Source organism: Cottoperca gobio, chromosome 22, assembly GCF_900634415.1.
Source record: "Cottoperca gobio chromosome 22, fCotGob3.1, whole genome shotgun sequence".
Taxonomy (NCBI): Eukaryota; Metazoa; Chordata; class Actinopteri; order Perciformes; family Bovichtidae; genus Cottoperca; species Cottoperca gobio.
The window spans coordinates 22,361,654-22,375,544 of NC_041376.1; the positions used below are offsets into that span (position 1 = coordinate 22,361,654).

General features: G+C 43.3%; 1 protein-coding gene across 1 annotated transcript in view; it reads left to right on the forward strand.

The window, feature by feature from the left end:
- Positions 1-3,207: 3,207 nt before the first annotated feature.
- Positions 3,208-13,891, forward strand: part of LOC115027762 (isthmin-2-like) — a 31,662-nt gene continuing 20,978 nt past the window's right edge. The window contains exons 1-2 of the mRNA XM_029461247.1: positions 3,208-3,216; positions 5,308-5,454. Coding sequence (XP_029317107.1) covers positions 3,208-3,216; positions 5,308-5,454 — 156 coding nt within the window. The remainder of the gene's footprint in view (positions 3,217-5,307; positions 5,455-13,891) is intronic.

Here is a 13,891-nt window from a genome sequence, read left to right on the forward strand (position 1 = left end):
AACTTTATTTGATAAATGGAGCACCTCTTGTAAAGTGGACAATTATAGATCTCTGCGAGAACTGTTGTTCATGGAAGAATTTAAGAAATATGTTTCTGATCGGATTGGTGTGTATTTAAATGAACAGAAAGTAACGTCTCTTTCGATGAGTACGTGTTACCTCACAAGGCTGTTTTCCCGTCAGCCTGTGCTGAGAAACCTCAATATGATCCGGCTCTGCAGCCGTAGAAGAGAGGAAAGGGAGTGTTACTACTGCCATAAACCAGGACACATCATTGCCAACTGTCTGACACTTAAACATAAAGAGCAACAACAACCTGCCCAGAGTATGTTACCGCATCAGATTAATTAAAGCGTGTACCGATCGTGATAATGGTGAAAGTTTTGATTAATGCTTCAAGCTGTTCATATTCGATGGGTTCGTGTCCCTAACCGGCAAGCCTGCTGATCAGTGTCCGGTGCGCATTTTAAGAGACACAGGTGGCTCGCAGTCTGTGATCGTCGCCTCTGTGTTGCCATTTTCTGATCAGTCTGCTTGTTATGGTTCTGTTTTACGCGGCATTGAAATGGGTTACCTTCACAGACCGGTACACCGCGTACACGTACAGTCAAAATTAATCAGTGATTTGTTCCCCATCGCAGTTTGTACCGCGTTACCAATTAAAGGAATTGTATTTCTGATGGGAAACGACATCGCTGGTGGTAAAGTGACTCCTGCGCTGGAAGTGTTGGACTCTCTTCAGTCTGTCGGGTCACCTGAGGTAATACAGCCACCTTCTGATGTGTTCCCTATGTGTGTAGTCACCCGTGCAGAGGCGCGTATAAATGATGATTTGACCTTGGCTGATAGTGTGCTTATGCCAGTGTTTTCAGGAGTAGTTGAACTCGAGAAGGAGACTGCAATTGCGGATGCATCTCCTGATTGCCCGACTCTCCCAGTGACACGAGAGCGTCTATTTGCCGCGCAACGAGCGGACTTCCGTAAAGTAAATACAGTTACGGTTCAGGACTCCTATCCGTTGCAGCGGATGGAGTACTGTATTGATTTGACTTGGGCCCCGCTAAAAATGTCAGCAAATTAGATCTGCTGAAAAGTGATTGGCAGGTACCGGTAACTGGACATTCCGCATCCGTCTCTCTTTTTTACACTCGCCATGCTGCGTTTGCTGATGTCAATGACAGTCTCGTTAAATATTATAAAATATAAATATAAGTTTTTTGACATGACGTGACCACGTGATGACACGTTCCACTAGTGTTGTGTTGAAGGACCCCAACCATGGCCAGGAAAAAAAGTCAGTCGCCCATTTTATTCTATTGCTGACTAGATTTTGATTTTTTTTCTTTTTCTTTTTTTTCCCGTGTGTTTATAAATTACCTCAAGGGCCAGATCAAATGGTCCGTAGGTTCTCCACCCCTGCTATAAAACAAACGCCCCCCAAAAACACATGAACGCCCCCCTTTTTCAAATATTGCTTCAAGTTTTTCTTTGCTGTAACCTGTGTGGTCTGCTGCTGAAGCATCTCTACAGTCTAGTCATTTGTTTGTAAGTACATCACACTCAATTATGGCAGTCGTCGTCACTACGGTGTCCACACTGGTAGCCTGGAGTTAACCTCGCAGGTAAGGGCTCACCTGTGCGGGACTGTCAGGTTTCCTCTTTGTGGCTGGACTCTCCGATCTGGCGTGCCTTGTTACACACGCCTGACCGAGGCTGTTTTTCTGACTATCCTGCCTGGTCTTTGTGGCTTGAGGGTGTCCCTGTAGTTTATCGCTAACACAGAGGCTGCCCGTCACAGTGCATTGTCTGCTGCTAGGCCCGGGACTCCCTACCTGGGTATAGCCTGCAGTCTGTGGCTACAGCTAATGCACTCGATCCCTCTGCCCGGCTGGTCCCGTAGCTTCCTTGTCATCCCATGGACTATAGAACTGCTGGATTACACTGTTACTGACCCCTCTACACCACCATGGGGATCATCAAACTTTTCATATGGATTGCTCTGTGTTTCACCGTCACAAGCACATCCCCGCCGCTGAAATACTCTGTAACGGAGCTGCTGTCTCTCCGATCCCACTACATGACTCCGCCAGCTCTGCTTTCCCATCTTGACATCCTCAAACGATGCAGATATGTGCATTGTGGATCACGTTGGAACTTTCAGTACGGCAAACACAGCAGCAACACAAACATTCACTCTTTGTGATCCACTGAGCCCCGCCCCCCTCGCACCGCCACCTGTACTGTCAATCACAGTGTGTTATTGACCCTTCATCTCATTTATGTGCATGTTTCAGTGTTTACTGCACGGGTGTCAAACTCAATGCAATTATATTGGCCCGCGAAAAATATCATATCTGTCATAACTAGTTTTGGTATTAAATCAATGCATGGCACAACCACGGGAAAAGACATTTGAGGAAGAATCTAAATATGTGAATGAAATGAAAGTTTTTGGAAAGCAAAGGAAACACACCACAGATCTCTGGGACGATGGAGCTGGACTGTTTGTGCGACATAACGAAGCATCTCACTGTTAAACCTGCAGCTTCAGGCCGTGTGATCACGGACATGTATGATGCCAAGCTGCCTGTGAGAGACTCTGATGCAGAAGGAAACTTTGGTCACTACGTGTTTCCAACACTGACAAACATCTCCACCGCTGTGTTCCCGACAGCATTCTGCTGATCAACTGAGAGTATTTGCCGACTTTGCAGCTAGATATTTTAATTGAACTGCTCAGCAATCGTCTGCAGTTGACTTATATGTTCCATATCTTTTTGCACTTTATGTGTACCCTGTTCAATACATGAGGACCGTGTTTGGCCCTCGAAGTAGTCCCAGTTTTTAATGTTGGCCCTCTGTGAATGAGTTTCGGTCTACTGCTTGCTTTGCGCAGTCTCGCGACGGGCGGGGCTCCGCCCCCTACACACACACTCACACAACACACACACACCACAGCGGAGGAAAGGAGAGGGGAGAACTAAAACAAATCCGCTGCTAAATGTTTTACTTAAAATGGCACAGTATAATTATTTATTACTTGTTAAGTTAAAAAATGTTAGCTCAAAATTGTCTGCGAGCCATATCGCGTTATCGAAAGAGCCGTATATGGCTCGCGAGCCATAGGTTCCCGACCCCTGGGCTAATGCGTGGAGAAAGAAGGGATCTGCTCATGATCCCAAAACACACATGCTCATCTGTGCAACATGGTGGAGGTAATGTCATGGCTGGGGCTCGCATGGCTACTTCTGGGATGGGCTCATTTATCTTCTTTGATGATGCAACACATGATGGCAGCAGCAACATGAACTCAGAAGTCTACAGAAACATTTTGACGGAGTTCATCAGGGGAAGAAGTGGAAGGTTTTACACTGGTCAAGTCAATTCCAGACTGAAACCCTATTGAGCATGTTACCTGCTAAAGAGGAGACTGAAGGGAGAAACGTCTTCTTCTAAGTGTTTATCAGATCTAGATGTAAATACCTGGAAATATGCTGAAAGACTGATCTTTTCTTCTCAATTTCTCTTCTGATGTCAAAAATCAAGTGAATGCAAAAAAAAAAGGAATTGGCTGCTGTTCAATAGTTGGAGGGGATGTATATCTATATCTATATCTATATCTTATATATATATATATAATAATATATATATATATATCTATATATATGTGTGTATGTATATAGATACTTTTTCATATTTATATCTATACAAAATAACACTTACAATAAGGGTACATTAGTTAATGCAGAAAACAAATATTAACTACCACTTAACTAACGTGTTAGTAATCATTTAAAAATGGTGTTCCTGTCAATTAAGGTATTAATTCATAAAGGTTTGAGTACAGTAATAAGCATTGATTTACCGTTAAATAGTACAATAATAAGCATGAAGTTACTGTTAACATTTATTAAGGGCTTCCATGTAATTAATTCACAGTTAAACGAAAATAAACTGTTTGTTTTATTAATGTTTATTTAAGGGTCATGATTGTTAATTTACTTGTTCGTAATCCAATTTATAAACTCATTTGAAATTGCAATTTGGAACCGGCACTAATTGGAACCGGTTCTCGATTCCCAACCAGTTCTCTTTACAACACAGTGTAACTACCAGATAGTCTACCTTGCGCTATACTCTACTAACACAGGCAGTCGCGAGATTCTCAGTTGTCTCAAGGAGCACATGAATCACAGCATTTGGTTTTGAAACATAGACATTTATTGTTAACAATGTTTAATACCAAGAATAATAAACAACATAAATTGTGCTTACATCTTTACAACAGCCGTATGCTGTCGTCTGTAACAACATAATGCAACATATCCTTGGTGTAATACTGTATACATCTATTTTACTCCACTGTTTTCCACCTGGGTGTTTGTGTTTTTGTTTTCCAAAAATGAGTCCGAGACTTTTCGCAGTCAGCAAATTTATTGCATATTACAGTAAGTGTCTGTGATTTAACCTTTATTGCCTTAAGAATTTGCACAAAAGAATATCAAAACAACATCAACAACCATCCACATAGCCTAATATGACATAAAAACATGAACATAAAAACATCAAAGGAAGTAAATTAAAGACATCAGGTGCCCGTGTAAAAAAGATGCAGAGAAAAACAGGACGTTGACGATACAAACCAAAAACACAGCTGTGTGACCGCGTTGCAGCGCTTTGTCCTTTTTACTTGTTCAGACACCATCTCACTGTCTTAAATTGAAGAGCTTATGCTTCTTACCTAATGTATGTAAGATGGTAAAATACTCAGTCAATGAATCAATTACAGAGTTCCATTCATCAAACATTTACTGTAAAGAACATTTCTTTTTATCGCCCAAAATCTCTCCCTTCAAACACGTATCTGCGACTCACAGCCAGGAGTGCGTCCACTTGGTTACTGTCCCGGGGTTCGCTGGTCTTGCATCAGATGGGCGGAGTTTTCCATCAAATAAATGGTAAATAAGCATATATGCCGGGGTAATAGACTAATGCTGTAGACCTAGCGTTAGAATATCGGACTCTCGAGAGCTTTCGTGATGTTTCGCTGGATTAAAAAATACGTGGTGCTGGTAGCCAAACAAAAGAAAAATGCTCATCAAGACATTGTTCTACACCCGTCCTAGTGGTCAAAAACCTAAAACAAGATTCCTCAATTTTCTTTCATTAACCGATATTTCACCAAGGATGTTGTCTCTCCCCTCAGATGATAGCAGAGCCAGTCCTGGCGACCGTCATCAAACTCTCCAGGAGCTCCAGCAGGAGAACCTGCTGAAGACTTTTCCCTCTGGTCCGTCTCTCCCCAGGTCCAGACACCGCTTGTCCCAGCACCGTCCCCAGGGGTCCTCCCCCCACCTGAACCTGAGGAGGACTCTGAGCTTTTTATTCTGGACCTGAGGAATTTCCCAGAGCTGGCCAATGCAGACATGGGCTCACAGAACCCCAACATCCAGGTAGGCATATGCATATAGGAAGAAGTCATAATATTGTGGACAAATTGTACCATTGGAAGTAGGTTAGGTCACTTTACATATCAGTGAAGTGTAGATGTTACATTAAATCATGTAGCGAGTCCTCTTCCATCAGTTTCAGTTCTCAACAGCAAATATCTCCTCTCGCTCCATACACACCATCTCTGTACAGCTGGTTTGAGTTAGGACAGCGTCTTAAGTTACCAAATGCAGGAACTTTAACAGTGGGCGCTCTATGAACATCAGAACATCTCACAGGGTTTGGAGGAATAACAGAAAAAAGGGGGAAAAATGGAAATATAAAACATATGAGAGCCGAATTAATAGTTCAAAAGGTATCTTAACTGTGACTGTGAAACAAAATCTGGTGGAGTTAGCTACAATAAAAGTGTTAAGACTTGTGAGTTGATTTACAGAAACAATTGATGTCACTGTGGAATTCACTGCCTGGTCCACATCCTGAACTTAGTAGAGACAGAAACACAATATAAAGTACAATACACGTACAAGTCTTTACTACGGGCTGAACTTTGTGATTCCAAGTGTATTTCAAATCAAATGAAATATATATATTTGTATAGCCCAATATCACAAATTATACCTTTGTCTCAGTGTGCTTTACAGACTGTACAGGTTATGACACCCTCTGTCCTTAGACCCTCGCATCGCACAAGGAAAAACTTCCTAATTTCAAATTATCGGGTTTGCAAGCATGGGTCGGGGGTGGCCGTGTGTGCAGGTGGATGGGGGTGGGGAGAGGACATACTATGGTAATGATATTGTTGGGGATGGTTAATTTGGCGGTGATTTGGACCGGGCGGTGCCTTTGATGTTTGAGGCTTTTTCTTGTCGCTGTGTGCACTCCACACATGGGCGATGATGTATGTCTGAATATATGATGTGTGTTGTGTGGGGTGGGGCGGGCGGGCGGCGATTTCAGATTGTTGGATGTATTGTTTGGTCCGGATCGCTGCGGATGATTGTTTTGACGGTGTTGTTGTTGTGGTGTGTCTTCTTTTTTTTTCACTTTTGTCGCACTTGGCATACATGGGTCGTTTTTGGCCCATGTGAGTGGACCTGGTGGTGGTGCAGGAACTGTTTTAGTTCATGGATTGAGGGGGAAGGGGGCTGGTGAATTGTGGTGATGGAGAAGGGATATTTGATGACTGATCGAATAAGTTGATTTCCGGGGATGTGGCGGGAGGGCACTCACACGGGGTGGCTTTGTGGGTCGATGCTGTCATGAGCCCTCCCCTGCCTGGTAACACCACTAATTGTTTTCAATGATGTGCCACTCTGCTCCCTGCCCGACGCACTCTCCAGGATGCTTCAGAAGGATGAGGCATCCAATGAGGAGCTGACACCATCCTCTCAAGCCCTGTGTTGTTGCTGCCTTGACCTGGGACATTGAGAAGCAGGTCGAGAAGCCATCCGGAACCAGCCGAGCCCCAGTGCATGCCCCTCTAACCGTCTCTTTGTCCCAGCAGATCTGAGGTCTCAGGTGATTCAGTGGGGGCACGACTCTCGCCTGGCCTGTCACCCCAGAATCACACGCACCCTCCCTCTGCTCTCCCAATGTTTCTGGTGGCCGTTGATGAGGAAAGATATCCAGGAGTTTGTTAGAGCTTGCCCCACTTGCAACCAGCACAAGACCCCCAGTCAGCCCCCAGCTGGGGTTACTCCAGCCTCTGCCAGTGCCCATGCGACCCTGGTCCCATATCTCCCTGGACTTCGTTACGGGCTTCCGCAATCTGAAGGAAACCCTGTCGTCCTCACCATCGTTGACCGCTTCAGTAAAATGACCCACTTCGTGCCCCTCCCAAAGTGCCAACTGCAAAAGAGACGCCCGGGTGGTCTTGGAACATGGTTTCGAGTCCATGGTCTGCCCAGGGATATTGGTGTCAGACCGAGGCCCTCAATTTCTCTGCGGCCTTCTTGGAAGGAATTCTGCAACCTTCTTGGGGCAACCGCCAGTCTGTCATCGGATTCCACCCACAGTCGAATGGTCAAACGGAGCGCATGAACCAGGAGCTGGAGAAGGCACTGGGGTGTGGACTCACGCAAACCCCGTGCTTGGCCCAACATCTTCTCTGGTAGAATATGCCCACAACTCACTCACCAGTTCTGCCCCCGGACTCTCCCCCTTTCAAGTTGTTTATGGATATCAACCACCTCGTTTACCAGTCAGGAGGGAGATGCTACCTGTCCCTCTGCGCTCGCCTATGCCCGCCGCTGCCGCCGCACATAGGCCCAGGCTCGCGCCACACTCCTGAAGTCCAGTGCAAGCTATGCTATCGGAGCCAACCGGAGGAGGACCCTAGCACCAGTTTAACCATGTCGGACAGAAGGTCTGGTTGTTGGCTCGAGATATACCACTGCGGGTGGAGTCGCGGAAACTGGCGCCTCGCTTCATTGGACCTTTCCCATACAGAGGGTCATCAGCCCTACGGCGGTCCGACTACTGCTACCCAAGACCATGAAGGTACATCCCACCTTCCACGTCTCCAAGCTCAGACCTGTACATGAGAGTCCCAGCAGCACCATCGCCTCCTCCTCCGCGCTTCCTCGACGGTGGCCCCGTTCTACACGGTCCGGCGACTGCTCCGCTCTCGACGAAGGGGTAGGGGCATCCAATATCTGGTGGACTGGGAGGGTTATGGTCCTGAAGAGAGGGCTTGGGTTCCCGCTGGAAGAATTGTGGATCGGCCCTATCACTGAATTCCATCGCCAACACCCTGACCAGCCATCTCTCCGACGGGGTCGGCGCAGGGCTTCTTGCCATGTAGATCCACTTCCAGGCCCCGTGCCCTGCTCCGGTGTCTAATCTGACCCAGAACCTGGTTCTGAGCTGGGGCCCTCGGATGTCGAGTCTTCTGATGGAGACGGTGCCGCTGAGGATATGGACTCTGACCGCCCAGAGGAATTCTGACCCTCCGCCGGCTCCCCCTCCTCCAGCCCGCCTTGGTGGTGTTTCTTGGGGACTTCTGGGGCCGTCCCTTGGGGGTTACTCTCATGAGCCCTCTCCCTGCCTGGTAACACCACTAATTTTTCAATTATGTGCCACTCTGCTCCCTGCTCTCTCTACCTGTCTGATTACCTCCACCTGTCTCTGTCTGCTCCACCTCGTTAACCTACCAGCTGCACTGCATTTACCACTCATCATGCCCTGTATAGAAAGCCTGTTTTTAAACACTTGTCAGATAGTTGCAATGCCTGCTCGGAAAGCCTGCCTGCCTGCGCCTGCCTGCCTGCTGCCTGCCTGCCTGCCTGCTGCTGCCTGCCTGTCTGCTTTCAACTCTGACTCCTGATCTGTGATCCCGGACCTGTTAATATTACTCTGATCTCCAGCCCCGTAAACCCGACTTGTCTTCCGCTTACGACTACGAGTTTGAAAAAGGCCTAGTCATATGTAATTCAAATTCAGTTCAGGTATTCTGAGGCGGAACAAAATGCCACTCCAAATTGACTTCACTTGAAACCAGAGCGGGTTTGTTTGCATATTAAGCACAAAGGGTTCGACTCGTGGAGGACAAATAAAAATTCCTCTGTACACTTTTCTTGAATTTTCCTATGCTCGTCTTGCTCGTACCTTTCTTTTTTTTAATGGGAGTAGCCAAGCTAACTCAAGTATGAAGTGCCAGGTTAGTTGTAGTATGCTCCAATTTAAATAATATAAATCATTTTTTAGCAACTGTCTATAAGCATGCTTATGATAACATATTTTTAATGGCCATAAGTTTATTTTTTTCTATACTAGCCCAACATGTATATACCCGTCCAAGAGCACATTCGCCATTGTAGTGCTGGATAGACCGCCACAACTGACAACTCTGCAGTGAGTGTAGGTCCAAGCAAGTTTAAATATCTTGTTTCAACTCTATATTTGCATCTTTTATCAATTATTATTATATATTATTTTTAATATTTGTAGGCTAATATAGCAGACACTTTCAGTGTTTTAATGGGGTTGTATGTAACAGCCATGCTTGACCCATTTTAAAAAGGCTGCAGGAGAAACGGTATGTTGTTAGTTGAGATAATGGAGCTTAAATTAGAAGAACTGTTACCCTGTTCATATTCGTATGAATATGAACACAGAAGATGCAAAGTCCCACAGGGCGTTCAAGCATCAGCTGTTGCTGTAGCTTTAGTATAATCGTCGAATATTCTTACGTCATTCCTACTTTCAACCCATAATGGATATTTGCCTTGCATAAAGGTAAATGATGAACATAACAAATGACTTCCTGATGTTTCATCCACAAATATGCTGAATGATAAAACGTTGTTTTTGAAGGAGCATTTCACTTACTGACCACCAACTGACTCATGCTATGATAAAATAACAATTCACTTTATTCAAGTTTTTCATTCTTCAATGATTGAGTTTTTATTTTGAAAACACATCACAGTCCTTGTGTCTTCTGTCTGTGAGTGAGGGGGAAGGGCATTTAGGGCTTATTCAAAAGCAGTCTCTAATTTTACAGCAATTTGTATCATAAATCACTCAGTTTGTGTTGTCAAGATGCATCAATAGCAGCTAAGGGTCCATACCGGAATGCTGCTTTGTGTGAGCAGTTGCTTGTTTACTCAGTATGCTGACGTACACTGCTACAACAGAAACAGTGGACCTGGGCTGTGTTGGTGGTTGTCAATGACTACTAAAACACATTATGCATTTCCACTTTTTTATTTAGTAACGTGAAGGGCTTACACTGCAGTTGCAAGCAGTCATCAGGTGAAGTAACCTTCACATTAACATGCTCAGACAGAGACTCTCAGTCAAGTCTTATGAATGGACAAATGGAAGGCTGGGAGTTACACTCTTGGCAGAGAGCATGGCTTCTCCCAGGTGTTGAAGAGGTGAAAGGACATTTGTGACTTGTCTGTTTAAAATCAGCTACACTCCATTGGTTAAGTTGCTGGATTACAGCTGTTGACTGTATTGCCTGACTCTGCCTGCTTTTTATTTACAGTATCTTTTGTTCCATTAGTGCTACTTTGTCAAGCTACAAAAAGCAACTTTTGACAATAGACAACAATAAATACATACACTTAATATTATATATCACCATGCACCTGTGACCCTGGTACGTCCAGTCCCCTCCAAAACTATTGGAACAGCGAGGCCAATTCCTTTATTTTTGCTGTACAATGACAACAATTGAGTTTGACATCAAAATAATACGCTTTAATAAGCTTTATTTGTATAGCACCTTTCATACAAGAATTGCAGCCTAAAGTGCTTCACAGCTCATCAAAAGATGAATATGAGAAAGAAAGATCAGTCTTTCAGCTTCTATTTCCAGGTATTTACATCTAGATCTGATAAACAACTTAGAAGATAGCATTTTTTATTTGAACCCACCCATTTTTCAAGTGAACAGAAATATAGGAACATGTGACTGACAGGTGTTTTTTGTTGCCCAGGTGTGTCCTGTACATTGATTATTCAAACATTAAATAACATTGTGAGAACTGTAAAGAAAAACTCTAAAACAACTGTCAGTGACATCACCAACAACCTCCAGAGGGCAGGAGTGAAGGTTTCACAATCCACCATTCGCAGAAGACTTTGGGATCAAAAGTACAGAGGCTACACCAGAAGATGCAACCACTCATTAGCAATAAGAATAGGAAGGCCAGATTAGAATTTGCCAAAAAGTACAGAGACGAGGCTCAAAGGTTTTATGGACTGATGAGACAAAAATTAACCTTTGCCAAAGTGATGGAAAGGCTAATGCAGGGGTCGGGAACCTTTTTGGCTGGGAGAGCCATAAAAGCCAAATATTTTTTTTATGTATTTCCTTGAGAGCCATATAAATTTGAATGCAACTTTATGCGTGCATTTTTTAAGAATAACACGTCTCCGAGTACTAATAGAGGTATCAGTGTTGCATTGAACAGGAGCTCTTTTATTAAATAAACTAAACGCTTACGTTATTTATCTCATTTATGTGCATGTTTCAGTGTTTACTGCACGGGTGTCAAACTCAATGCAATTATATTCCGGCCCGCGAGAAAATATCATATCTGTCATAACTAGTTTTGGTAATTAAATCAATGCATGGCACAACCACGGGAAAAGACATTTGAGGAAGAATCTAAATATGTGAATGAAATGAAAGTTTTTGGAAAGCAAAGGGAAACACACCACAGATCTCTGGGACGATGCGAGCTGGACTGTTTGTGCGACATAACGAAGCATCTCACTGTTAAACCTGCAGCTTCAGGGCCGTGTGATCACGGACATGTATGATGCCAAGCTGCCTGTGAGAGACTCTGATGCAGAAGGAAACTTTGGTCACTACGTGTTTCCAAACACTGACAAACATCTCCACCGCTGTGTTCCCGACAGCATTCTGCTGATCAACTGAGAGTATTTGCCGACTTTGCAGCTCAGATATTTTAATTGAACTGCTCAGCAATCCGTCTGCAGTTGACTTAAATATGTTCCATATCTTTTTGCACTTTATGTGTACCCTGTTCAATACATGAGGACCGTGTTTGGCCCTCGACGTAGTCCCAGTTTTTAATGTTGGCCCTCTGTGAATGAGTTTCGGTCTACTGCTTGCTTTGCGCAGTCTCGCGACGGGCGGGGCTCCGCCCCCTACACACACACATCACACACACACACACACACACAGCGGAGGAAAGGAGAGGGGAGAACTAAAAACAAATCCGCTGCTAAATGTTTTACTTTAAAATGGCACAGTATAATTATTTATTACTTGTTAAGTTAAAAAATGTTAGCTCAAAATTGTCTGCGAGCCATATCGCGTTATCGAAAGAGCCGTATATGGCTCGCGAGCCATAGGTTCCCGACCCCTGGGCTAATGCGTGGAGAAAGAAGGGATCTGCTCATGATCCCAAACACACATGCTCATCTGTGCAACATGGTGGAGGTAATGTCATGGCTGGGGCTCGCATGGCTACTTCTGGGATGGGCTCATTTATCTTCTTTGATGATGCAACACATGATGGCAGCAGCAACATGAACTCAGAAGTCTACAGAAACATTTTGACGGAGTTCATCAGGGGAAAGAAGTGGAAGGTTTTACACTGGTCAAGTCAATCTCCAGACTGAAACCCTATTGAGCATTGTACCTGCTAAAGAGGAGACTGAAGGGAGAAACGTCTTCTTCTAAGTTGTTTATCAGATCTAGATGTAAATACCTGGAAATATAAGCTGAAAGACTGATCTTTTCTTCTCATATTTATCTTCTGATGTCAAACTCAATTGTTTTCAGTGTACAGCAAAAATATAGGAATTGGCCTCGCTGTTCCAATAGTTTTGGAGGGGACTGTATATCTATATCTATATCTATATCTATATATATATATATATATATATATATATATATCTATATATATGTGTGTATGTATATAGATACTTTTTCATATTTATATCTATACAAAATAACACTTTACAATAAGGGTACATTAGTTAATGCAGAAACAAATATTAACTACCACTTAACTAACGTGTCTAGTAATCATTTAAAAATGGTGTTCCTGTCAATTAAGGTATTAATTCATAAAGGTTTGAGTACAGTAATAAGCATTGATTTACCGTTAAATAGTACAATAATAAGCATGAAGTTACTGTTAACATTTATTAAGGGCTTCCATGTAATTAATTCACAGTTAAACGAAAATAAACTGTTTGTTTTTATTAATGTTTATTTAAGGGTCATGATTGTTAATTTACTTGTTCGTAATCCAATTTATAACTCATTTGAAATTGCAATTTTGGAACCGGCACTAATTTGGAACCGGTTCTCGATTCCCAACCCAGTTCTCTTTACAACACAGTGTAACTACCAGATAGTCTACCTTGCGCTATACTCTACTAACACAGGCAGTCGCGAGATTCTCAGTTGTCTCAAGGAGCACATGAATCACAGCATTTGGTTTTGAAACATAGACATTTATTGTTAACAATGTTTAATACCAAGAATAATAAACAACATAAATTGTGCTTTACATCTTTACAACAGCCGTATGCTGTCGTCTGTAACAACATAATGCAACATAATCCTTTGGTGTAATACTGTATACATCTATTCTTTACTCCACTGTTTTCCACCTGGGTAGTTTGTGTTTTTTGTTTTCCAAAAATGAGTCCGAGACTTTTCGCAGTCAGCAAATTATTATTGCATATTACAGTAAATGTGTCTGTGATTTAACCTTTATTGCCTCTAAGAATTTGCACAAAAGAATATCAAAACAACATCAACAACCATCCACATAGCCTAATATGACATAAAAACATGAACATAAAAACATCATAAGGGAAGTAAATTAAAGACATCAGGTGCCCGTGTAAAAAAGATGCAGAGAAAAACAGGACGTTGACGATCAAACCAACAAACACAGCTGTGTGACCCGCGTTGCAGCGCTTTGTCCTTTTTACTTG